The sequence below is a fragment of the Sphaerodactylus townsendi genome, linkage group LG03 (genome assembly GCF_021028975.2).
Source record: "Sphaerodactylus townsendi isolate TG3544 linkage group LG03, MPM_Stown_v2.3, whole genome shotgun sequence".
Classification (NCBI taxonomy): Eukaryota; Metazoa; Chordata; class Lepidosauria; order Squamata; family Sphaerodactylidae; genus Sphaerodactylus; species Sphaerodactylus townsendi.
In genome coordinates this window covers 33,992,193-34,019,981 of record NC_059427.1, presented here as the reverse complement: position 1 = coordinate 34,019,981, position 27,789 = coordinate 33,992,193, and the positions used below count along the sequence as shown (strand labels likewise).

At 44.0% G+C, this 27,789-nt stretch overlaps 1 protein-coding gene across 1 annotated transcript; it reads left to right on the top strand.

The window, feature by feature from the left end:
- The first annotated feature begins 1,075 nt into the window (after positions 1 to 1,075).
- On the top strand, positions 1,076 to 26,383 carry EOGT (EGF domain specific O-linked N-acetylglucosamine transferase). The gene is given in 16 exon segments (XM_048491860.1): positions 1,076 to 2,255; positions 2,258 to 2,278; positions 3,585 to 3,685; positions 5,366 to 5,474; positions 5,764 to 5,858; positions 6,916 to 7,020; positions 9,683 to 9,789; positions 12,507 to 12,610; positions 16,420 to 16,512; positions 19,469 to 19,540; positions 19,710 to 19,796; positions 21,508 to 21,576; positions 21,715 to 21,776; positions 22,680 to 22,799; positions 24,803 to 24,905; positions 25,285 to 26,383. Coding segments are annotated over 16 exon segments (1,590 nt in total). The 5' UTR covers positions 1,076 to 2,063; the 3' UTR covers positions 25,435 to 26,383.
- The last annotated feature ends 1,406 nt before the right edge of the window (positions 26,384 to 27,789 follow it).

Sequence of the window (27,789 nt, the reverse complement as noted above, 5' to 3'; positions counted from 1 at the left end):
GGCCTGCGTCTGTGGCCAGCATCCTCGGAAGCACTCCACGCTGTGCCACAGAGAAACGCAGCATCTTTACTGTGACATGCCTCTGAAGATACCATAGTTGTAGATGAAGCGCAGAATAAGTCGTTTTAGGGCAAAAAAAGTACCAGATTGATGTTTCTCCAAAAAATCCTCACCGGGTCAATGCATATTGAATTGCGCCTCCACTGAAGGAGCTGAGGCAACAGGAAAGCCCACTGTTTTATTTGGTAGCTCTGCTTCCAAATTTCAATTTAAACTCAGAATCACTCTTCTTCGTTATTGTTTTGCATGTACCAGGAGTCCTAGAACTGAAAAAGGACCTGGGAATGACCAATGTATGGAACGAACTATTCACCGCTTGAAAACACTGTTTCAGGGAGTTGAAACGTGGGTATCTCTCCCTCTCCCCTAATGAATGACCAAAGTGAGTGGGTAGGTTTATATGGAAGACAGTGTTCCTCAAGGTACATTGATCCCAGTCATACAGGACCTTTATAGGTCAGTGATGGCGAACCTTTTCAAGACCGAGCCGCCCAAGTACCATAAACTCCAGTATTCTAATTTATTTATCGTGAAAGTGCTAAACACGGCAGTTTCGAATCCTTAGTCACTGAGTAGTTTCTTGTTTAGAAAAATGGTTGACTCAGCGGCTTTACTTCCAGGAGTATGTGATTGGTGGTAATTCGGTGGCTTTGCTTTGAAGCACCGCGGCAACTCTTCCAACTGGCGAATCCGCGACCATCTCATCAGAGTTTACCTCAGAAGCAAGCCCCATTGCCAGCAACCTAATCTTTACTCCAGGTAAAAGGATCAACAAGGCTTATAGTTCCTTGCAAGGAAAATCTCAATAGCGTTTAACAGCGCTTAACAGGGCGGCCTACACTGGCTTCCCCAAAACTTGTAGGTCTGAGTGCCTAATGCTATTAATCGAGCCCAGCGGCCCAGGCGAGCCTAGGTGGGGGGGGGGGGCACACTGAGAAGGCTCTGAGTGCCACCTCTGGAACCCGTGCCCTAGGTTCGCCACCACTGTTATAGGTCAATACCAGCACCTTGACTTGCAACTACGAAGTTTAACTGGAAGCCAATGTGGAGGTGGAGCAGTTCTCAGCTATTGTCTAACTGGTGTTGCAGGTGGGAACTTTATGACCCAGATGTTATGGACTGCAATTCCCATCAGCCCCTACCAGCATGGCCAATTGGAGTGCCAAAGGTTCGCCACCAGGGTCTCAGGCAGAGAGAACTCTACTGGATGGCCTTTAAATTGGGGTACTAGAGTTCAGCACAAAACATGTTCTGCCATTGATCTACCTGCCCTCTCCAGTTCCTTTTTTGACATCACTAATTGCCCATCTGCAGCATCACCTTGAAACTATTTGCATGACTAGCAACCAAAGGGTAAAAATGGCAGTGGTTTACAAATCTAGAGCAAAGAGCAACCATTACTTGCCTACCCCCTTAGCTTCAGTATATTTCTCTGGCCATATTTCCATACAAACCCCATAATTTGTGTAGGCGTTCCTCCGGTTTTTACAAAACGTGTTCACGAGAATAGTTCCAAGAGCTTCTTGTGATGTATTTGGTCTGAGTCTTCCTCCTGCCTTAATCCAAAGCGATTTCCTAGGGCTGAGTTTCTAACTTCTTCCTCAGCCTTTAGTTCTAGATGTAGAATCTCATAGAATTCATACACAAAATGCACATCAGTGGCAGTCTGATCAGAAGTTGCTTCCCTGCTTTTGTTTTGGCTTCCACCCAATTCAGTGTCTAAGAAATGAAGCTCAAGGGAGTCTTGCCTGTTTTCCTAACTTGTTCCCATGCATGCCTTGGGAACAGCAAATACTCTGCATGTTGGTTTAGCGTCAGTAGCAGTGATAACTTTAAATAACTGAGTTGGACATGAAGATAGGCTGGTATCCAGAAGAGAGGCCTTTCTGGCCAAGTGATGAATAACTGCATGCTAGAATTAAACGCTGGCAAGAGTCTGGTTGGTTGAAACGATGTCATGCTTAAATCTTTGTAGTGTTGTTTTTTAGGATTGCTTGACTGCCATGTTAATGCTGCTTGCTTTTGGAGTGCTGCTTCAGGAAATCTTGGCCAGCGTTCAAGATGAAAATCTTGCTGACGCCAGCAATATTCCGGAAGCGCCATTGTTGAGCTATGAAAACATCAACTTGCCAGAGGAACACATCCCGTACTTTTTACAAAATAACCAGCCCATTGCCACAGTCTGTAAGATCTATAGGATCCTCACTGCCCGTATAAAGTAAGGGCTTCTTCACTCACTGAAATGTGATGATTTGTTTTATTCTTAGCATCTCAGAGATTAATGGTTAAACTCTCAGAAGTTAAAGATGGTTCATTTTCCAGACAGTTTCAGGGTTTGGATTAGGTGGGGTGTATTTGCTGGGGTGCATTTTCCGTCAACTGGTTATGTGAGAACAGCGTTTGTATCAAAACTGGATATGCTAAGTAGGTCAGCAGAGTTTAACTCTAAAATAATTTCATGCACGTCTTCACCAGACTCGTGCAGTTCTTTCAAATATGGTGACGAAACATTAGGAGTAAGATAGTGGTTTGCATACTTTGAAATATAGCATTTCTGCACTGAAGTTGACCTCAAGACTATTTTATTTATTTATTTGTTCATTTATCTGATTGTATTAGTCGCCTCCCCAAAGGCCCAAGGACGCATTGTGCAGAATAACACGCACAGCGTGCAAAGAACCTACTTATGACTTTAAAATTAGTATGACTTTAAAATTACTTATGACTTTAAAAGTAGTACACAGATGGCGGTAAAAATCCACACACACACACACGCACACACACACCCACACACACCCACACACACACACACCCACACCCGAGCCCACTGGAGGCCGGGGCAATGGAACATGTTTTCAGCCCGGCTGGCCAAATGCCTGGCGGAACAGGTCAGTTTTGCAGGCCCTGTGAAAGCTTCACAAGTCTCACAGGGCCCCGATCTCCTTAGAGAGCCTGTTCCACCAGAGAGGGGCCAGGGCTGTAAAGTCCCTGACCCTAGTGGAGGCCAGCCGGATGTATTTTGGGCCAGGGACTTCTAGTAGATACCCCTCCAAAGATTGGAGGGTCCTTGCAGGGCAATATGGGGAGATGCGGTCCCTCAAGTATGTAGGCCCAAGGCTGTTCACAACCTTAGTGTTTGGGGGGGTGGGGCTGCAAAGAAGTCCACATCCTAAATATTTGCATGAGCACAACAACTGCAATTTTTATTTGTTCCTTACAAAATTTTAGTGGCCTGTTCTGTGGCCCATAATCTGACAGATCTGTGTACATTTTTAATTTCGTGCAGTTTTACAGTTTATCTGAAAACATCCATGTGTGAAATTGGGTACACAGTACGACTCTTCCTAATTTTTGATGTATTATACAAGATCTGGCAGATTTTCTGTGCATTTTTACAACCTCAGGATAGTTGTTTTAGCAAAATGAAAAATTCGAAACAAAGTTAATCTTTTTTGGAAACATGGATCTTTGGAAATCAACTGCGAGTTGCTGTTTGTTTTTAAACTCAGATCTTGTCTCACCAGAAATACTTGAAGAAATTGAAATTATGTTGGGGATATGAGAAATCCTGTAAACCAGAAAAAAGGTTTGGATATCCAGCATGTCATTATGCAGAGGCAGGGTGGTAAGTATGCACATAACATATATGGAGTGCATTTGCATATACCGTATATACTTGCGTATAAGCCGAGTTTTTCAGCCCTCTTTAAAGGCTGAGAAAAGCCCCCTCGGCTTATAATGCTGTAGTCACCCATTTTCATTAACTTCATAAAGGATCAGTGAGGGCTACAGGACAAACTCACTGCCCCTGAGAGACGCTGTTGCTGCCCTCATCCGAGGGGAAAGGAACGAGGAACCTCTCGCATCTATTGGCTGGGCTTCAAGTGCAAAAGCCCAGGAGGCAGAGGGCTCACTGTTAGGCATTGGCCCCCCTGATGTCACTGCCCAAATAAGGAGCTCCCTCTGCCTGCTGGCTGGGTGGGTTTGACCAAGCCCAGTGGGCAGGCAGAGGGAGCTCCTTATTTGGGCAGTGACATCAGGGGGAGTCACTGCCCAAATAAGGAGCTCCCTCTGGCTGGGTTTGACAAAGCCCAGCTAGCCGGCAGGCTCTGCCTCCCCACCCTCGGCTTATACCCCAGTCAATAAGTTTTCCCAGATTTGGGCAGTAAAATTAGGTGCCTCGGCTTATACACGGGTCGGCTTATACACGAGTATATACTGTATTAAGTTCAATCTAGCTAGTGGTAAAAAAGGACAAGTTCCCTTTCACCAAAAAAGAAAAGACTATGCTGGTGATCTTGGGATCTACAGTTACAAACATCTTATGGGATGGGAACTATAATAAGGATGGGGGATTGGGGAAACGGGAAAAGCCAGCAGGATCCAATCCGTTTTCTTCTTTTGAAAAAAAAATATGGCTCGTTTCAGTATCAATTGTTGCTGTACTTCACTCTGTGCCTTTAGATGCATGTTGCACTTTTGAATGGTGCCATGTCAGTATTGCAAAAGGTTCATTTCAGAGATAGTCCTTGCTTAGGAGCCTGCAGGTTTTATGGTAGGTATGGAATTGGCATGCTTATAATAATTCAAAAAGTAACATAGTTGCACATCCCAGTGGCTGGGGGCGATTTTCAGTGGTAGTGTGGTGCATACAAGCTTGCATTTCCAAAGTAACAGTTGAGATTCTTAGTCGCTAGATTCTTTACAGGTTGCTGTGGTTGTTAACCTGATGTTTGAGATTTTTTTTAAAAAAATCTGCAGCCATTGTTTCCCTTCTGTGGCTCAAGTTATTATTATAGTAGGACTTTGAGAACTGGATGGCAGCTTGACAGGATCTGTGGCTGTGAGGAAACCTCTGGATTTGGCAGCGTCGAGAGTTTAGAATTCTAGGGTTGAAAAGAACCTGGTGATATTTGCCGTGAGATTTTAGATCTCAAGTCATATAAACGGATGCCATTGTGTAGCTATTTTATGTTGCTGATTCTAATGGTTAATTTATTGTTGTATACTGTTCTGAGCCCATTTTACAAGGAAGGTGGTTTATAATCAAATAAATAATAATATGTAATCTGACTCCAGCATCTGCATGTTGGTCACTTCCCATCTCAAATGCCCATAAACCCCATAGACACATGTACAATTCATGGCAAAATAGAGGCATTTCTTTTCATTCCCATCTTGAGGGTGTTGCAAGGCAACCTGTTTTGTAGGTGGGCAGTTTTATTCTTATGCTGTATGTTATCCTGCAGTTAAAGCTGGCATCGTCTCCTTCGAATGCTGTTGTGACACTCTTTCTCCATTCTAGGGCTAGTACTGTTGAGGAGGCTCAGCATGTGTTCTGGAAACAAGCTGACTTTGGTTATATTAAAGAGAGGATAGATGAAGTGAGGACTCACTGCAGACCTAAGGCAACGGTGAGCATATTGGAATACATTAAACATAGGCTGATTCCGCATGGGCCAAAAACAGCGGTGTGAAAACGGTGTGAAAACGGTGTAAACCCTTTTACACTGTTTTAAACCCTTCTCCGTCATTTTCACGCTGTTTTCACGCTGCTGTTTCTGGCCCATGCGAAATCCATCACAAATTCCTTTATACATCTACTGTCCAGCTTCCTGCTACACTTTAAAATCCAAATTCCAAATTGTTTCTAATTTAATTTATCTCTGTCCGTTTGTGTGTGTGTGTGTGTTTGTTTTGCAGGGAGATTCTTCACTTGAGTGTTCTCGTTATCTCCAGTACTGCAGAGCAAAGAATTTGTATATTGATTTGAGAAGCCCGAAGAGGAACCATGATAGGTCTGGCTTACTTGTGTTCCCTGAAATGCACAAGAGAAACTAAAGTCTAAATATCATGCTAAGCAGCCTGCTCGTCCTTTTAGCTGTTCATAGCTCTAAGGATCTGTGAGCACTCATTTTTCCCTTATTCTTGAACAATGTTCCTGTGTTGGTACTTAGAAATCTTCATTGACTGAAGGGAAATTCTGCTTCTTTATCTTTTATGTAGAGCACATTTCTGGTTGCAGAGCCTTAAGGATCAGAAGTTACTTATTTTGCTTTGAATGGTTTGGGCCCTTTTTCTCTTTATGTTCTCTGCCCTCCCTTGATTTCTGATTCCTGCTCAGATCAAGTTTATGTTAAGGCAGTGAGCCTTATCTAAGCACATGCTGAATGATACGTGGATCCATGCAGTTTCTTTTCAGTGTGTTGTGTCTATCAAGTGCCATCGAGTCACAACTGACTTACGGCAGACCAGTAGAGACTAACAGCAGTGGACTGCTATTGCCTTCCTCTGCATAGCAACCCTTGGTATTCCTTGGTGGTCTCCCATCCAAGCATTAACCAGGGTCAACCCCAGAGGTGGAGCAAGGGGAAACTCCACCCGGGGCACACCCTGCACCCCTGCGGCAGCAGGCCCGGCCCCGGAATGCCCCTGCCACGCCCCCTGTGCGGCTTGGCCACGCCTCCACCATGGCTCCGCCCAGGGCATTGTGCCCCACCTTACCCCATTGCGCTATGCTTCTGGCCAACCCTACTTAGTTTCTGCAGTCTAAAGAGATCAGGCTTGCCTGGGTCAGAACTTTCAGTGCATTAGACTCTCAGTTGCACGTTAGCGCTCATAAGAACATAAGAACAAGCCAGCTGGATCAGACCAAAGTCCATCTAGTCCAGCTCTCTGCTACTCACAGTGGCCCACCAGGTGCTCAGTTGTATGCTAAGCATGTTGCTAAACTGGTTGCAACCATTTTTATCTTGAACTATCTAGCTAGTGGAGGGACTTATCATTTACTTAATTGTGGGATTTCACTGGCTTTGCTTTGAAGTTTTTCATATGCAATTTTTTTTAAAACTTCAGATTTAATGAGAACTTTTTCCAGAAGGGGCAAATTGGAGGTCATTGTAATATGGATGTTAAAGCTTTCCTTGCCGAAGATCAGCGGAAAAGTCCTCTACAATCTTGGTAAGAGTTTTAGCTGAATCTGTTGTCTCTTATTAAGGTAAGGTAAAGTGTGATCTAGTCACACCCAACTCCTGGTGACCGCCTAAAGTTCCAATTTATGAGGCTTTCAAGGAAAGATATGAGCAGAGGGGGCTGGCCTTTGTCTTCCTCTGCATAGCAGCCCCAGCCTTTCTTGGTGTTCTCCCATCCAAGACTGACCCTGCTTAGATTCTGAGCTTTGACAGGATCAGATTAGTCTGGGCTATTATGGCTGACAAAAGGTTGCTATGGGATTACACATTAACTTGGATTTTTTGTCAAAGGCCCTTTCCGCACGGGCCATTTGGGCGCCCCTGCACCGGCAGGAATTCTGCCAGTGGAGGGGTGGGGAGGCAGCTAGCACGGGCGTCTTGGCCGAGCTGACCCCCATAGAAAACAATCCCTCTCCCACTCACTTCTCCCACTCACCTCGTCGCCTCCGTCGCCCTGCTGGCCTCCTAAGACCCGCCCACGCTGCCCTCCGACCTCCAGGGGTTGGAGAACAGCGAGGGAGGTCCTTAGGAGGCCAGCAAGCCGAGTAATCAGAGGAAGAGGGATGAGAAAAACAAGCTGTCTTTCCCGGCCCAGTGCCGTTAGCACCAGCATCACAGGGAATGCATTCTCCCAAAAACCTCCCAAAAACCTCCTGACGCTGCCCTGGGGGTGGGGGAGGGGAGCCAGGTCGGCGCTGCTGCGTTTTGGCAGCACCGCCTGTGTGAACGGCTCCCTGGGGACAGCGTTTTTTCCGTCCCCAGGGCGCCGTTTATGGCCCGTGCGGAAAGGGCCAAAGAGTTATATACTGGGCATTCTCCTTCTCTCCCAGCCAGACACCAAAAAGATCACAAATAAGATTTTTTAAAAGAGAGGAGGAGACAGGTAGGATAGTGGCCAAGATGAAGGTGGATTCTGCATCGGCCAAAAACAGTGGTGTGAAAATAGTGTAAACCCTTTTACACCATTTTCACACCGCTGTTTTTGGCCCATGCAAAATCTGCCAGAGGTTATTGGAGTCCTGGCCCAGATGTGAGATACATTATATGAAGCCCACTTTAATGTGTTGTTAACTTTCACTGAAAGAAAATCAGAAGTACTCAGCAGTTCAGACTTGGGAATGCAGAACAGCACGTTCTTTGTGCCTGTATCTAAAGAAATGTGTGACAAACTCCTTGGAGCCAGAAGGGCTTTGAGATTCTTTCCTAAATAGCAACGCCATCACCACCAATGGCAGTTCAAAGTAGAAAACCTCTCAGCTAAAGGAAGTTTCAAACGCAGCTGTGAAGTGAAAGCGGAATCTGCGATTCAAGGAGTGGTGGTGATAAAATTCTGTCAGGCACTTCTATAGTAGATCTTCTGCTTCCAGTCCACACCTTAGTTATGTACCATATGAAAAGCTATTAGTTCAGCCTCCTCTTGTTTTATAACAATTGGTCCCTTCCGGATAGTCTCTTTCCCCACTGAGGCGTGGGTGGAGGGAGTACTCAGGAGGGTTTTCTCCATTGCTGGCCCCAAACAATGGAACAGCCTCCCTGGGGAAATTTGCCAGGCGTTATCCCTCTATTGGCATCTGGTAAAGACCTTCCTAGTCACCCCGGCCTTTTGCCCTAAACCCCCCTGATGCCCCCTCTGGAGGTTGCTAGTCTGGGGTTGGGGAGGGTATGTGGGTGGGTACTAGTGTGATTTTATGATTGTTTTAAATGTTGATGTTTTTACTATTTTTACCCTTGTTGTTAATTTTGTATTCCATAAATAAATAAAATTTAACAATTTTAGCTTCAGTGTTGCAAAACTTGCTTTAGTCCTTGCAAAGCTGGAAAAACATGAGAAGTCGTATGGATTAAAAATGCAATAACTTATTTAATAGCTTCTGATCCTAGACTACTTTAGCAGCAGGTTTCCAAGTGCACTGCTGCCACTGTCAGAAATGCCATATATCCCAACTGCTTTTGGGGAGAAGCTTCAGGGCAGCAATAGTGAGCTTGATTTACATGCGGAAGGTGCCAGGTTCAATTTCCGCTAAACTATATAGCTAAAGAACTTCTGTGAGGGAGTTCTAGGAAAGACCTTTCTTTGCCTGGGGCACTGCAAAGTTGTTGCCAGTCGAAACAGAAGATACTGAGATAGAATGAGGCACCTTTGTAGGATGGTATATGACCTGCTGTTGTCTTCCCCTCCCCAGAGGTCATGTACTTCTTCTGAAGCTTTTGAACTTTATCAGCTCCCGGTGCAACTGGAACCTTGTTGGACTATTAAATGGATCCTGCTAATTGGTTTCAAATTCTACCAGTCTTGGGTCTTCAATCATTAATAACTTATGTCTTTGGGGAAATGTCTTTAAAATCATGGTCAAACGCATCTGACAAGAGCCTAGATGTATTCAGATTAGCTGAATTTTGGATACAGGGGCAGAAAGCCATCCTGTGTTGCTCTCTCTTGAAATTTTCTCCAGCCCTTGATTTGTAGATCAAAGATGTTGCTTGCTCCTGAGATCAAAGGCAGAGTTTAACCTTTTGAAGCTGTATTGAAGAAGCTTCAGTTACAATTAACAATAATTTTAATTGTCAAACTTGGTCAAACTTTGCAAATATTGTTAAGACAAGCCCAAACCTGGGGCAATAAATCAAGAGCATCTTGGCTGTAATTTCAGGTTTGCTGAGCTCCAGATGTATACAGAACTGAAAACCAGACCTATGGAAGATGGTAGTTGTGATGTAGTTATTGACAAGCCGACGTATTTCATGAAGTTTGATGCAGGTATAAAAAACTCTGTTTCTGCTCTGTATAGTGAAATTCAACTCTCTGTCAGGCGATGCTGTTTTTCTGTAGCCTACAAGGCATGCTACTTCAGAGGATCTTCAGTGACAATCATCACAACAATTGATGTGCCAGTGTGGTTTTTCTATGTGCTGATTCTCATAAATTTAATTTTTAATTTCAGTTAAATTGTTAAATTTATAAACCACTCTCCTCTGGCAAGCGGGGGTCAGAGCTGTGCACAACAATGTATATTATTTAAATTATACAATTAAATATAAAGACGTAAAACTATAATTTCCCCAGTATGATAGCAGCGTGGCAGCCAGTTGGTGGTGTCATGCCATTGCAAGTGGGCCTTTTGCGGTATATTAAAAATCAACGTTTTAAGTTCTTTGTATACCAGCAGTTTCCCCATAACCCCAATAATTCTGTGCATATTGTGTGCAAGTCTGAAGTCAGCATGAGCAAATCTGGCATGTGTGATGCAGCCCTACCATACAGTGGCTAGGATCTGCCAGGTTATTTTGGTGGCTGGAAGGATTTCTTCCTGTGGAAGGTCTCTCTCTCAACCAACCCCTCCTGCTGCAGAACAGAATGCGCCCTGAAATGCTTTGCTGTGTATTTTTGGTCTACAATTGAGAGATGGGAGAGATGGAACTCATTCCATGGGTCAAAATCATTGCATCTGCTGGAATGCTTCCATGGCTCCAAACTACTTTGGGTGTTTTTGTGTCATTTCTTCTTGGTGCCAGGAAATGACTCCTGTGCTATTCTTTCTGGGGCTTTGAAGGTAGACTCGAAACTTGACTGAAGGACTGAAATTCCAGTCTGTGTAGCTAAATCTAAGGTTGTTTTCCTTGTCACGCTGGAGTGAAGGTCCAAGTTCTGTACAATTCAGAAGTGTTTTGCAATGTCTTGTGCTTCCTAAAGAAAATTAAAACACAAGAGCTCTTAACTCCAGAACTGCTAAGCCCTTAAATAGACATAACACAGTCACAGTCTACATAGCACATTTCTGCAGTGCTCAAAATTCCGTATACACCACATCCTTATAAAAACTGTGTAGGATAGTATTATTATGCCATTTTTTCCTTCCATTAGAGGGACAGTGATGGCTAGAAGAAAGTAACTGGTTCCTTAGTGCCATCTGCTTAGTTTATCAGTAATCAAACCAGAGTCAAGCCAGAATCAAACCAAGTCAAACCAGAGACTTTTCAACTCCTACTATTAACTATGTGAAACAAGCTCGGTCATTTATCATCTTAGCATTTGGGCAGCCACATTTAAGAGTCTGGTGCCCAGCCTCCACTGCTGCCCCCAAAGAGGCTTCTGGATGGTGTAGGGAGGCTTTTGCACTTTTCAAGCCTCCCCACATCACCCAGAAGCCTCTTTGGGGGCAGCAGCTGGGAGCAGTGGAGGCTGGGCACCAGACTCTTAAATTGTGGCTGCCCAGCGCTGAGAAGCCTCTAAGGACCACAGTAGACCTATGTCACCATTTCGGTGACTTGAGTCTTAAGTGTGGCCCACTGGCATAATGGTGGCTAAGGCCAGGAGGGAGCCGACTAATGTTGACACCTCCCCTGGCCACAATTCTTGGGTCACCCCCCCCCCCCACATGCCAGTGGTAGCAGGGACTCTGGGATGCTGGCGCACCATTCAGTTCAATGTTCCAGTGCTAGGCGGTGGTGGCAGCTACATGCTGGTGAGATTGCCCCTCCACTGGGGTAAGTTCTCCAGGGAGGGAGAATCTGGCAGCATGCTGTTCCCAAGAAAGGATTCTCCCCCCCCCCCCACACACACACATTGGATGGGGCTTATAATTGGCCAAAGACTGCCAAGGCATGGATTCGTATAGAAAATCTGGCACTGGTAGGGTCCATATCCCTCTCTTCTGAACAGAACTCTGTCTGGTGGTCCCTGTCGGATCTATCAGTTTGTATGCCAGTCTCATATTTTTAGGGTTCACGTTCATGTTATAACATTCTGGGTCTCCTGATGTCTGATTTTTTTTTTAAAAAAAAAATAGGTGCTGCCAATTTAATCCTAGCCATGGTGCTTCAGAAACAGTGTCTCACCCATTTTCTTTGCATCATTTTCCTCAACAAGAATTTCACACCCAAGGTGTGCTGTTTGGGAGAGTATACAAATACCACGGGGAAAATAACAGCCTGGGCAAGGGACCTGTTATGGGCACATGGCGCTTTGTGAACTGGCTATTCTCCCAGTATCTATCCAATCACATTTGTAGCCCCTCTCCGACTATCTTGTATTAAAGTAAAAAAATAATAATTCACAGATATCCATTGTAGTTTGTCTCTTCTTTAACTCTCTTAAGCAATAGGGCCTTGGACTCTGTGACAAAGCTGTGGTTTGATCCAAAATTTGCACCCAGTGAATCAGCATTGGTATGAACAGATTATATGTAAGTGTCTGACACGTCTGTATTTCTCTAGAACAGCAAAAAAAAAGCCATAAATTTGGATGCTATCCCTGCCAATGGGAAGCCTTATGTGACCTTTGTGTGAACTTAACTGTTCATGAAAAGCGTCTTGTAATAAAGCATGACATTGCCCTTAAACTTTTCTGGTGAGAAGAATATAACGTCTTCTTAAATAGTTGCCCCGTAAAAAAAACCCAGATATTAAGGTTTGCTGATGAATAAAGGTGGGAGCTTTATATACAAAACCAGCTTAATTTTTTTCTGTGTCTTTCAGGTGTTAATATGTACCACCATTTCTGTGACTTCGTCAATCTTTACATCACTCAGCATGTTACCAACTCGTTCAGCACAGATATCAGCATTGTCATGTGGGATACAGTAAGCAAGAGTTCCTGTTTTATAACAGGATGGTGCCTGTACTTGCAATGTATTATTTCGTGATATATACCAGGCTCACTGATAGGACCTCCTTTAGCCTGATGCGAGAAATAGACAGTTAAAAGCAAGGGGTAAAGTCACTACTGCAGATGGATGCCAGTTTGGCTTTTGTGGTACATCTGCCTATCTTTTATCCTGCTCTTCCTCCAAAGAACTCAGGGTTATAAGCACATTCTTCTCCCATCCCCCATGGTCTCCTCACGATAAAAGAGCAAAGTAGATTTAAAAACCTTCAATCTGATCTATCGAAGAAACTTTCAATTCTCTGCACAAGGTAAAGATAAGGTAAGGTAAAGATAATTCCCCTATGCAACCACCGGGCCATTACTGGCCCTTGGGATGATGTCATATCCCAATGTTTTCTAGGCGCACTGTGTTCACAGGGTGCTTTGCTATTGCCTTCCCCAGTCATCTGCACTTTACTCCAAGCAAGCTGGGTACTCATTTTACCAACTTCGGAAGGATGGATGACTGAATCCATGATGAGCCAAAGCTACCTAAAACTGTCTTCCATTGGAATCAAACTCATGTCATGAACAGAGTTTTTGACTACAATACTGCAGCTTACCATTCTGCGTCACGGGGCTCACTGCACCTTGTTTAGGAGTCTATAAAAAGAGACCCCATTGTCCAATTACCTTCACACTTAAGAATCTTTAGAGGAGGGTATTTCCCCCATTTGCTGTAAAACATTCTGCATCACAGGGCTCACTGCACCTTGTTTAGGGGTCTATAAATGAGACCCCATTGTCCAATTACCTTCAAACTTGGGAATCTTTAGAGGAGGGTATGCGTGTTTGCCCCGTTTGCTCTAAAACATTCTGCATCACGGGGCTCTCTGTACCTTGGTTAGGGGTCTATAAAAAGAGGCCCCGTTGTCCAATTACCTTCAAACTTAGGAATCTTTAGAGGTGGTATGCGTGTTTGCCCCGTTTGCTCTAAAACATTCTGCACCACGGGGCTCTCTTCACCTTGTTTAGAGGTCTATAAATGAGACCCCGTTGTCCAATTACTTTCAAACTTGGGAATCTTTAGAGGTGGGTATGCGTGTGGCCCCGTTTGCTCTAAAACATCCATTTCAAATCTTCAGAAATATTGCCCGTTTCCCCTTAGGAAACAATGGACCAATAAATTCAGAAATTGGGTGAATGGACCAAAAACAAACCAGAAATGGCATAGGTATACCTGAATATTCAGGATTACAATATTGATGTCCGCCCCCCCCCCCCCAGTTCCAAATCTAAATTCTATTGATTTTTCCCCAAAATGCACACTTTTAGCTCCTGTATGCAGACTTTTCTCCCTTTTGCCCTTGCTCATTTCTCTTTTGCCATTCTTGTTTGATCCACGTCCAGTGTGAGGGCTGGCGTGATGTAGTGGTTAAAGAGAACCAGGTTTGGTTCCCCATTCCTACACATGAAGCCTGCTGGGTGACCCTGAGCCAGTCACAGTTCTCCCAGAATTCTTTTAGCCCCGCCAGTCTCACAAGGTGTCTGTTGTGAGGAGAGCAAAGGAAGGAGTTTGTAAACCACTTTGAGATGCCTTACGGTTGAGAAAAGTGGGATATAAATTCAAACTCTTCTTCTATTTAAAAAGAGAGAGTTCTTCATGCAACCGTTGTGTCAGTAGTCTGCCAACATTCTTTTTTAGTTTATTGTTGAATATTGTTGAATATTCCCAATAAACAATATCCTACAGGAAAGGAACAAGTAATCCCTTAAGGTTGCTTATTGGTAGACAATGTCTCCTTTAACCTTTTCTATACTTGTTTCTGCCACTTTTCTACTTTTAACTAAAGTTGTCTCATGGTTTGTTGAATCTATCCTTGCCCCATATAGTATATTTTAATAATCTGCCCTTGTACTTTTATTTGGCTTTGTACTCTTCTTTAGGAAACTTTGGCTCATTCCACACATGCAGAATAATGCACTTTCAAACTGCTTTCAGTGCTCTTTGAAGCTGTGCGGAATAGCAAAATCCACTTGCAAACAGTTGTGAAAGTGGTTTGAAAATGCATTATTTTGCGTGTGCAGAAGGGGCCTTTGACTCTAGTATTAGCTCAGTATTCTTTTTTAGAAGCCCAGTTGCTGAAAATCTGACACCTGAGAGTATTCAGAATTTCTCCCTCCCACGTCAGAACTTGCTGCATTTGGTTTATGTTCAGTTTATGTTTTTTTCCCCACTTCAGTAGCCACAAAGTCTTTCTGCATGTTTCTTGATAATTAACTATCCCTTTCCTCATCTGTCCTTCCTGCTTGCCTCTTTCCCTCATTTCTTTGTTGTTGTATTAGGAAATACAGTGGCATACGTAACAGAGAACCACAGGGATTTAGCTGTTCGTTCCTACTGGAGCTAATCCTTGGCTAACAGTGTAAAGCTAATGCTTTATCCTTCTGTAGCCCTCCTAGGATTTGAGGTCTCTGTTCCTGTGCTGTTAACTCTGGAAAACCGGTGTTCCCATCCAGCTCCATTTTTATCCTGTTTCCATTCTATAAGCATGTTTGCTGCTTCTGTATAGTAAATCCCTGTATGCTATGCTGTTCGTTACAGCTCGTTAATTCCTTGAATTGCCAGATGATGGTGCCAGGGAACTATTTAAACAGGCTGGACAGTGACATTGAGGCCAATGCATCCATTCTGTCTTTCTGATTCTCTCTGGTTTTTTTTTTTTGTTTGGCTTTTGTTCATGTAATTGGATATGCTAGTAGATTTGGGGTATTGGAGATTTACTGTCCTTACAGGTCACTCGTCTTTTTTTTAAGAAAGCCAAGCAGATGTGAGAAACAGTCATCAAGCATGTTTATAACCACTGAAAAATGGTAGCGGTGTTACTTTTTTTGAAAAAGAATTGTTGGGCCAGTTCTTGTCATGGGGTTAGGGAGCAAATTGTAGATGTGTGACATCTTCTATCTCACTGTACTAACTTCTCATTGCGACTATGGGCCCCTCCGCGCTGTAGGATTTGACCTTAGTTCGACATAGGTCCGACCCGGGTACTCCGCACAGTTGTAGCGTTCGACTCGTGTCTGACTCTGCTCCCCCCCCCCACTGTCAAATTTTTGAGCTCGACTGGGAGGTGCAACTTCCTGGCGAACTCGGGTTGCACTCAAGCCAGTTGTGTGCGGAATCTCCCTCGGATCGACTCTGCCAGCCAGCCAATCACAGCGCAGTATTTCGGCCATGCGCAGAACAGGAGACTCGTGGTGGCGGCGAGAAGCGCGCCTTAAAAAAACCCCCAGTAATAGCAGAGTTGAACTCAGGTAACTCAGGAACCAATCAGGACACAGTGCAGGGAGGTGGTCCCGCCCTCTGAACTCGGCTCCGGAGACACGAGCTCAGCTGCTGTGCGGAGTAACAGAGGAGTCGAGCTCAGGTATCGATTTCCGCGAACACGAGTCAAACCTGGGTTGCCTTGTGTGTGCGGAAAGGGCCTATGAGTGGAGAAATGACAAAAGTTGTGCTGTAGCCACTGAACAACAAACACATTCATATTGAAAGTTTGAATTTTGAAAAAATTCAAACATCAGGAGTCATGGAGATAAATTGTTTTGAGGTCTGAGCATGTATTGAGCTTTTCAGGAGAGCAAAAGGAGTATGGATTTTTTTGAAGCGACCTCCACCTTTCTAAAAATAATTGTAGGTATCCAATTAGTTTGGTTTTGTTGAAAATCTGCTCAGACACAGAACTGATTTGAGTTGTTTGCGACTTGCCTTTCACTTGTGCTTATTATGTTTCTGTTTTCAACCAGAGTGCCTATGGATATGGAGACTTGTTCAGTGAAACTTGGAAGGCATTTACAGACTATGAAATAACGCACTTGAAATCGTACGATTCAAAAAGAGTATGGAATTATTATTATTTTATTTTTAAAAAACTTCACATGCGTGGCATTTGGGCCTATTCCAAAAGCAAGTGTATCAGAATCAGCTCTGAGGTTACACTGTTTGATGCACTCTTCACCTTAGTTGCAAACCGAACCATTGGTTCTTGCCCGAGCTACAGTGGCTACAATAGTTAAAAGTAGTGCTAATGTTCTATAAGTTTCTAAATGCACAATGGTGCCTCAAAGATTAACAAATGTATATTATAACCCCTAGTAGTAATGTGAGTTTATGCCTAAATAACTGTCTTGATCTTTTTTCTCAAACTCATAAACGTTGCTACAGCACTCTGCTGAGTATCTGAAGGCCTGTTAGTATCTGACTTGGCCTGCTTGCTTTTGAACCTTGTCATGATGCAAACATTTTAACAGGACTGTTAAAATGACCAATTGCATTCATACTAAATCCATAACTAAAATTGTATCTGTACTGTTAGCTTCCGTTAGTGTGAGAAAAATGCCAAAGCATGCTAGGTACCTTCAAAGTGTCTCCTGTACTGATGCTATTTCTTATACCAGACGTGGACACTGATTGCACTCTTGAGAAGTCCAGGGGGCAGATGTTTGGGGGTGCCTCTCTTTAGCCCCCCTCCTAGACTGATTCAGCTGGGGTTAGGGGCAAGTCTTTATGAGCAACTTTTCCTCTGGGTGGAGGGAGATCAGTTCTTGGGCAAGTGCTGCCATGTCTCAGTACTTGTGTGACAGCAGCCATCTTAGTTGCCTTGCTAGCTAACTCAGTGGCAATGCCACGGCCAAGGTTGGCACTGTGTGTGACTTGCCCAGGCTGGGTTTCCGTCCATGTTGTGGGAGGAAGGTGCTGGGCCCTTTCCAGAGCCCATTTTGACCTTCCAGTCTGCTTCTGCACCCTTCTGTATCACTTATTAATTTGCTTTCGTAGGTTTGCACCAAAGCAGCATACTGACTGCTCACAGTGATGACAACCAGGAGCTTCTGCACATTTATTTTTGTAGCCCGCTTTAAGAAAAACAGACACACGTAGCTGTCATGAAAGTATTAGCAAAATACACCATAAGTGCAATAAAAGTATATAGTATTTGCATAATGTTCAGTATAAGGTGTGATCTTCCTTTAGCTTTGTTCTTTTTAATAAAATTGTAGCACATGATCAAGAAGTTTGATGCTGTTGTTGTTGTTATTATTATTACTATTAATTGAACTTGATAAACCGCCCACCCCCAAAGGGCTCTGGGCAGTGTATATAAGTAGATACTGTAGGAGTGGCAGGTGTCTGCTTGATTACCTTTTATCCTCTTTTTTTTATTTTTTTATTTATTTATTTATTTATTTATTTAATTTAATTTAATTTATTAATCTTATATACCGCCCAACCCCTGAAGGGCTCTGGGCGGTGAACAACAGAAAACTATAATTACATAACAGAATTTAAATAAGTTAAGTTAAAATGCAGCAAATAATAACACCAAAGCCCGCAACAGTTCCTATTAGACTCTCCCAAAAGGGGAGAAAAAGAATGGGGCCCATAGATGGTATGGCCCGAAATACAGGAGGGTAAAAGGGGCACTCAATCAGCAGCTGGACACTCCAAAGGCCCGGCGGAACAACTCCGTCTTGCAGGCCCTGCGGAACTCACCAAGATCCCGCAGGGCCCGGACAGCTGGAGGAAAGAGTGTTCCACCAGGCAGGGGCCAGGGCTGTAAAAGTCCTGGCCCGCGTGGAGGCCAGCTGCATCATTGAGGGGCCAGGGACTACCAGCAAATTGGCCTCTGCTGAGCGCAGAGGCCTAGTAGGGACATATGGGGTAATGCGGTCCCGAAGGTATGAGGGTCCCAGGCCGCTTAAGGCCTTAAAGGTAAGTACCCATACCTTGAAGATGATCCTCGAATTCAACCGGAGCCAGTGCAGGCGCACGCGAGTATTGGTTGGAATATGCGGTCACGGAAGGTACGCCCCCCGTGCAAGCAAACGTGGCTGGCCGCATTTTGGACCAGTTTGTAACCTCCGGATCAACCGCAAGAAGGTAGGGGCCCCGTGCCAGAGCTGAAGTTACCAATAGCCCAGCCTGGAGGTGACCGTTGCATGGATCACTGTGGCCAGGTCTGTGGGAGAGGAAGGGAACCAGCCGCCGGGCCTGTCGAAGATGAAAAAACGCAACCCGGGTTATATGGGCCACTTGGGTCTCCATTGAAAGAGACGAATCCAGGTGGACCCCCAGGCTGCGGACCGAGGGGGCCGGGCCAATGAGTGCCTCCCTCCCACACACCGGGCGTGGGTTGGAAAATTCTCACCCTCCCCTGGTGACCAAGCTAGGCTTTCCCAGAGGATCTCCGTCTTCGATGGATTAAGTTTTAACCTGCTCTGTTGCAACCAACCAGCAACCGCCTCCAAACAGTGCTGGAGAGCTGCAGGGGCGATGATTATTGTGTAATGTGTAATATTTTTCTCCATTTGAATTCCTCCCTTCCATATATACACATACTTCCTCATCTTACCTAAATAGAACCAGAAATCCAGTGACACCTTTAAGAGGAATAACATTTATTCTAGCATAAGCTTTTGTGAATCAAAGCTCACTTCATTAGATGCACTGGAGTGTACATCCATCAGGTCAATGCTTTTGTATCACAGTAAATATATTCTGTTGGGGATATAAAAAAGTATCAGCTTAGTTGCCTTACACTTCCATGCATCTGATGAAGTGACCTGTGACTCAGAAGAATTTATGCTAAATTTTTGCTAAATATTGTTAGGCTTTCTCAGGAGGACACTGTCAGACACTGTCTTTGTTTCAGTCGTTTGGCAGTCCTTAACACAGTGCCACAGATGGGTGATCTGATCCGGTTTCTGTTGCAATATTAATAGATCCTCCTTCATATTCATCCCTTTTAATTATGTATTAGGAGTTCCACTATAACTTGTAAATGATCTTTCTTTCCAGGTATGCTTCAAAGAAGCAGTTTTTGCATTACTGCCTCGAATGAGGTATGGCTTATTTTATAACACTCCATTGGTAAGTAATTTGTTTTCTTTTAGCGTTTGTATGCATTCTGTATAAGATGTGCCAACTTCATAAGAAGGTATGTAATGTGTAAATGTTTAATACATAAAAGCTATTATGTTGCATAAAAGACTTGAGTGCACAACTAAATTATATTACTGTACAACTGCTCTGATTTCAGATCTCTGGCTGCTATGGTACAGGATTATTCAGAGCTTTTTCCCAGCATGTCTTACACAGATTAAATGTCACGCAAGACAGACCTAAGGTATTAATGCTGCAGTATGTAATTTCTAAGATTTGCAGTTGTTACCCAAATGTTATTTAGGCTTTCATGTGCCATTTCTCCTCTCCTCTTGCTTTAAATTCCACATCTATCATAATCTGAACCCTACATAAATATTTCTCCTAGTGTTCATAATCCAGACTTCTGTTTCTACTGGCTTGCCCCATACACTTGTTGTGTTGTGAAATGTGTCAAGGGGTCTGTCTAAAGCTTCCTTTCCATGATGAAGAGGATATCATATTTTCAAATGCAGCATAATTTACCCTGCTTCTCCTGGTATAGCCCATAATACCTCTGTGTCTCTGTGCATGCGTTATACACAGACAATGTTAAATATTCAATAAGATGCCTAATTGTAGCAAGGGCTTTGGCTAATTTATTGGAAACATGTCAGACTGCACAGGGAGGCAATTGAAATTCACAAACACCAAGACAACTTCAACAGGAAAGAAGAGACTCTGAAAATTAACAAAGCTTGGCCACCAGTACTTAAAAACACCAAAAGCAAACCCCATAGGCATGCTAAGTTCATGAACAATTGACTCCACCCAAACACAGGGTTTGCATTCACCAATACTGCTGCTGCTGCAGGGCATGAAAATGTGAATCACTCCCTGGACTGAAAAACCCCACCCACAATACAATACTATCAACCACATCTTTGCATAGCAAGTTCCACCCAAACACTTACTGATCGGTTCCCCACCCTGGGACATGGACAATATATACCCCACTAAACATTCCCTTCTCACTGGACACAGTGTGTAACAGACTCTGTGATAGACCTCTGAAGGTGCTAGCCACAGATGCATGCAAGACGTTAGGAACAAGATCCACCAGACCACAGCCACACAGCCTGGAAAATTCACCACAACCAGTAGAAGCAGAACATTCTACACTGTTCAGAAGTATAGTTGGAGGCCATTAGTGAATTTACTACCAGTAACAAGTCCAGGTGAGGATAACCTGTCTTAAACTAATCCCTGCTCCGCCAAACATTTGAGTTGCCTCCTGCCCAGTGTCTCCGTCTACAGGGAAGATCACGACTTTCAATGAATGGGACTAGTAAATTATTTTAAAGAATACTTATAGTGTGGACACTGTCCAGGAGAGGGAAAATCAACCCAGAAACTTTTGATTTCTTTGAAATATTTCCTTTAAAAATATGCTACATGTTGATCACAAGGGGCTGTGTTTTCAACCATTTGCCTGTGTTTTTTCTGCGTGTGTTCAGTATTGTGTAGCTAGATTGCTTCTGTTTTGTTTTACAGTTGACCTCAGCAGGTTCAATGCCTGTGGTGACATGGTCTGTTTGTATAGTTTGAAAGCCTTTCTTGTTCTTAATTCTCTCTTTGTGTGTGGGATATTAGGCAAAGCATATAAGGGGACTGTTAAGTAGTTTACAAGTTATTTTATTGCAGATTCTTCTTTGTGGGAACAAAGGGATAGAGAAAAGAGAACACGTGTTGTGATCATCTGTTTTAAGGGTCCTCTTAAGAAGTGTGTGTGTCTCTGTGTGTGGTATTAATGAGGCGATTAAAAGAAAAAGACATTTTAATCATGCTGCTAATTGTTTCCATTAAGGCCACTAATCTTCTTGTTGTCAATCAGCTTGTATTTTTCTCCTCCCCTTCTTGCTCCCAGTGGAATTATTGTATGACTTTTTTTTCCTATTTTTGTGTTTTTCCAACAGGATGGAAAAATCAGAGTTACAATACTTGCCCGAAGCACAGAATACAGGAAGATACTAAACCAAAATGAGGTTAGGATATTTTCTTAAGGCACAATAGAAGAGTGGGAATATGGGAATGTTTTATGGATACAAGGAAACTGGTGGGGACAGGGTAGAAGAGAGTAAAACTGACATTGTTCTAAAATGTTGAGTATTTTCCTTTTCTAGCTTGCTGGTGCTTTGAAAACATTGTCATTATTTGAGGTCCAGATAGTCAATTACAAGTACAAGTAAGTGTACCTCTAAGGGTGGTGGTTTTACTAAGGCGGCAATCCTTATTATAATGACTTAGAAGAAAATCCTTTTGACATCATTTGGATTCTAGAAGAATAAGAATGTGCCCCTGAGTTGCAACCCCTTCTACAGGATGTTCCATGGGCGGAGCAGACGTGGTTTTCCATTGGCTTCCTCTGCATAGTGACCCTGGATTTCCTTAGTTGTCTCCCATTCAATACTAATCAGGGCCAACCCTGCTTAGCTCTCAAGCCCTGACAAACTTGGGCCAAATAGCTAACTAATTAAGGGTCTCTCAAGTGCCACTTAAAATACACGTTTGAAAAATATGCAGTCACTGGTGTTGAAGTTAGTTCACAAGTTTGCATTTAGGCAGAGCCGTAGCGAGTGGGAACTGCGCCCCTGTCACACACCCCGCCCACCCCGGAATGCCCATGCCACACTCCCGCCACACTCCCACACCGGCGTGTGCCCGGGTGCAAGACGTCCCCCCCTGTCCCTTGGGCACTACGCCACTGCATTTAGGCAATATTGTAGTATTGCAGTTTTCTAAAAATGGGCACCAGACTGAGATATTTGCTTGATTAGGTTGGGGACTTCAGTGGACGGGTAGTCTAAAAATAGGCTATATAAATAAAGTCATCTAAATTACCTAAATAAATACACTCATTTGCAAGTCAGGCCAATTAAGCTTTTTTTTGGTGAAATTATATACTGTTCTAAGACTTTTAAAAAATGTAATTGCAAGCGTATTTTATTTTAATTTGCTTCTTGTAATGTTGCAGTAATATAAGTTTTATCTTTGCGTGTGATAAGTGTGGGGGGGCGAGACAGGGAAGTCGAGAAAATGGCTGCACTTGTTGCATATCCGTTTTTATGTTTTGTTTGGTTTTCCTGAGGGAGCTTGAGTTTACAAGGCAGCTGAAAATCACGCACAATTCTGACATTTTCATTGGAATGCATGGAGCAGGCCTTACTCATCTTCTCTTTCTGCCAGACTGGGCTGTCATCTTTGAACTGTAAGCTTCCCATTTTATTCTTATGCTGTCTCTATGTTATGTAGTCCCACAATGATGGTACCCTACAGTTTCATATTTCAAAGAGGGTTCTAATTTGTTTAATGGCTGTATGACAAAAAGGGAGGTTTGGCTCCTTGTCCTGCCTTACTAGCTATCAAATTAGTCATAAAGCCGATACTTTTTTCAAGATATGAGTAGCTTCTATACGAATTTGCCTTACATGTTCCTCTAGGGATATGACCAGTGGTGGGATTCAAATAATTTAACAACAGGTTCTTGTGGTGGGATTCAAATAATTTAACAACTGGTTGTTTACAAGCACCACTTTAACAACCGGTTCTGCTGAAGTGGTGCGAACCTGCTGAATCCCACCACTGGATATGACTAGTGTGGTAGCTACATGATGAGGGTGGTGGTGGAGGATTCGGAGGCAGTTTCGTTTTGGACTGGAGAATGTCCAGTTTCCCACTCTGGCCTCTTCTATGGATTTTTTAAAATGCCACCTGGCTGCAATCTGGTAAAAAGAGATGTCACGAGCTTTGTTTAAAGGTTTATTAGCTTAGAACTCTATGGTCTCTAAAGATCTCTTATTTAGGAACCTGCTAGACCGAGGATTTAATTATTTATGAGGTAAGCAGAAATTGCTTTTTCATAGATATTTGACTAGACAAACAAGACACAGGTGAAAATGGACAACAAATGTTTATTTAACGGAAAGTAAATTATTTAACAGGGTAAATGTTTTGTATGGGCTGCCTCAATGTATAAATTGAAAGTGGCTCTCAACTTCACATCCATAGGTTCCAGACTTTGCCCAGTGAGAGTAACGGCTTTGTAGCTGAGCCTCAGTTAATGTAAATAAAAGATTTGATTCCCCTTTCTCTAGCCAGTTTTTCTCAGTTTACAAGGTTTTGCTGGAATTTAATTCCATAACCAACAGGATTCTTCCCAGGAGCAAGGTTGCTCTTTTAACACACACAGCTCCTGTCCACAGAACCTGTACACCCAAGGCAGGAATGTTGGGCCTTAACAGGACAATTATGTATTCAATGTATTGTCGAAGGCTTTCATGGCCGGATTCAATTGGTTGTGGTAGGTTTTCCAGGCTGTGTGGCCGTGGTCTGGTGGATCTTATTCCTAACGTTTTGCCGGCATCTGTGGCTGGCATCTTCAGAGGTGTATCACAGAGGGAAGTCACAGTGTGTAACAGACTTTCCTCTGTGATACACCTCTGAAGATGCCAGCCACAGATGCAGGTGAAACGTTAGGAACAAGATCCACCAGACCACGGCCACACAGCCTGGAAAACCCACCAGAACCAATTATGTATGCCATTAAAACAAGCTTTCTTCCTTATGCTGACCACAAACCCTGACTAAAAGCCAAATGAAAACCTGGCTAAACTGATACCCTTATCCAGAGCCAAAGGATCCCCTGTCTGAGGGAGGACTTTTTTCTCCCTGTTTTTAAAGAGGCTTGCTCATTCCCCCCCCCCAATTCCTTGGTGTGCCGTGGGCTCTGATTGGCTGACAGTCCTTTGAACATTCATGAGGATAACATCACAAGGATTGGTTCAGAGTCCTGCAGGTGAGGCAAGACTTTGGGGCATGACTGCATCAATTGATTGCCATTAAAATGAGAGATTCCCAAACACCCACTGGTCCAGCTGACATTCGGTTTGCTGGATGTGAGCAGGGAGCCTGTTTGGTTATTGTTGAGAGAGAATGCTGTTGAATCTAAGTCTGCGACAGCATTCCTAATGTAGAAAACTGTACCTAGATGTGGGGAATTCCGAAACAAAATGAAGTATCAAGGGCTCCATCTCATGCATACCCCTTGAGCCATCTTTCCCCTATTGGGAAGGAAAGCCCCAGGTTATCAGGTCCCCATAGGATGGAATTTCAAACTCTCTATCCCCATTCCCCCTAAAACACAAGGCAGGTACTAGGGCTTTGCCCTCTTCTAATGGGCTCCCATCCAATCCTGTTTCTGCATATCTCTAGGTACAACTGTGAAGATGAACGCTGCTATTTAGATCTGGCAAGACTGAGAGGTGTCCATTACATGACCTGGCAAAAGAAGGATAAAGTTTTCCCCCAGGATCAGGTGGAGTACATGGGTGTCAGGGGCAGGGGGATGGAAGGTGCCCCCAGTTTTAAATAGTGTTTTGTTTTACCCTTCTTGTTGTGTGTGCATGAAATATGATACTGCTGCTTCAGCCCAAATTAAATTCTCTGCCCTGATTAAGGAGTCATTTTATATTAATAGCTAGAGGAGGCAGAGAAATGAAATTAATTGGCCATTCATTCAAGCTGTCAATAGGGTTGCTGTTTGGTGTTTTCTTACTTGACACTGTTGCTTCAGGGTGGATCAATAAATCAGCGATTATGAATTAAAATAATTACTCAATTTGCAGCTTGTTTTCCAGCAGAAGGGCTGACTTTGTTTGCTTCCTTAACACCATTTTAACTCTCTTTTTCTTCAGGGACATCACCCAACACTTGGAAAACACCCAAAATTTACAAATTACTCCTTTGATGTGGAAGAATTTGTCCGCCTGGTTCTTCTGGCGGCTGATCATGTGTCACAACATTCCAAATGGCCATTTAAGAGAAAACAACATGATGAATTCTAGGCTATACAGCAGTGTTTATACTGGGGGTCCCCAACCTTTTTTGAGCCTGAGGGCACATTCCGACACAGGGTGATGATGGGCACAATCAAAAAATGGCTGCGGCAGGAGGTGGAACCAGCTCGCCTTTAACCTCATGGTGAAGATCCTTGTGTTGTGGTAGCCAAAGCAGTATTTTTTTTTCAAATGGGCACAGCCAATCAGAAGCCTTGCTGGGCAAAAGACCCACCAGGCCATGCCTACTTACAGGAAATACTTGATGGACACCAGAAACGGTATCTGCAGGCACCATGTTGGGGGGCCCTGGTTTATTTTGATACAGTGTGTTTTTAAAGCTCTGTGTGGTGAATGTGTCACCTATTTTGATACACAATCCCATACTGCTAACTTTGTTTTTCTGGAGTAAAAGGAACGGGAGTTGCATCTTGGAACTCTTCTCCCTCCGCATTGTTGTTCCTGTATTTTTATTTCTGTAATGTCTTCTCCCTTCCTAATATTATTTGAGAAGTTAGTGTTGTGGAACATCTATTTATTTAATATGATGAATGTTTGCACTGCTTTGTCTTCATGTTGTCACCTCCAGTGCTAGAAATGGTGACTGTTGCTTTAAAAGTGGAGGGCTGGAGACAAGCACGCTGGGTCCTGTTGCTTCCCACTCAACTCCTTCTGGAACTTTCCAGGTTTTGACCTGTCATCACCTTCTGACTCTCCCATTTTTGCAAAACACTCCTCGCAAAAGAGCAAGGCTGTTTCCGCACGGGCGGAATAAAAACAGCGTCCCTGGGGAGGAGTTCACACGGCCACCGCCGCTGGATCACAGCAGTGGTGGCCTCGCAACCCCCCGAGTGGCGCGAAGCCATTGTTTCCAAACCTCGCTCCCTGAGCGAGGTTTTTCGGAAACAGCGGCTTCCAAACACTGCCGTGTGAACGGCAGTGGCTGGAAGGCGCCATTCCCCCCCCTTTCCTGAACGCCTTACCGTCCCTCCGACCTTCCGGCGCGCCACCCAGGCCAGGGGACACGCCTCCTCTGCCCTGTGACTCCAGAGCTGTTGCGCAGGGCAGGGGGGCGTGTGCAACAGTGCAATGCTTCCAACGGGTGAATCACGATCCTAGGAGGGTTTACTCAGAAACAAGTCCCATTGCCAGCAACCGAGCTTACTCCCAGGTAAAGGATCGTGCCCAGGCCAGCCTAGATGTGTGTGTGTGTGTGTGAGGGGGGCGGTGATTTTCCACCCCCTCCCACATGATGAACTCTGTGTGCGAGTGCCCACAGAGAGGGATCTGAGTGCCACCTCTGGCACCCGTGTCATAGGTTTGCCACCACTGCCCTACTGGGACTGTTCGTGCAAACGGTCCCGGGGGGAGGGGTGCGTCGGCGTCATATACACCAACGCACCCCCCCGAGCGTGGCTGTGTGGAAACGGCCCAGGAGTGGGCAGGGTAAGAAAACCACAGCTAAACTGCTGGGATTTTCAATAAAAAAGCAGAGGGCCAAAGAAAGCAAAAGAATCTTTCCTGCAAAGTTTGTACTTAATTTACTTTTTTTTTTCAGTGCCACCCATTTCATATGGTGGAGGTTCAGTCGCAAATGTTTCCATGGATAAACCCCACATTTAAGTACTGTTGTGCATTGTATGACTAGAACAACTTACTTTGTACTGAAGTATTTTTTTCCCCATAGCTTTTTCATTTTTGAACCTATCCTGGGTGTAAAAACTACAGTGGAAAAAATGTTTAAAGTAGGCTCAGCACCAGGGTTTATGGAAGTGTGTTACTATTTATGTAACATCTTCAAAAACAGCTTGTAGAACTTGACTCTTGGATGCGGACAACCTTTGAATTAAAGATTGAAAAGAATAAACCTTTAGCTGAATTTTATGTCTTTATTATGCCCGAGGGAGCCAGCAGTGTGCAGTCGTTTAAGGGTAGCAGACTCTAATCTGGAGAATTGGGTTCAATTCCCCCACACCTCCACATGAAGCCTGCTGGGTGACCTTTGGTCAGTCAGTCACAGTTCTCTCAGAACTCTCTCATCCCACACAGGGGCAATAGCAAACCACCTCCAAACATATCTTGCCTTGAAAACTTTATGAAGTCGCCAAAAGTTGCCTGCCACTTGATGGTACTGTCCACCACCACCATTATGCCCTGAAGGCTCCAAGTACAATCCTCAATGCATTGATCTGGAAATAAGGAAATTTCCAATAGTCTTATGGGTCATGCTTCTGAAGGTGGGGAGAAAATCCTGTTGTGGCCTCATTGTGTAACTGGGATAGTTGGGCATGGACCCAGTGGAATGCTGAAAATGGAGCCTCAGACGTGGAAAAGCTTGTTTTGCCTTTGTTATGCATGAAGCAG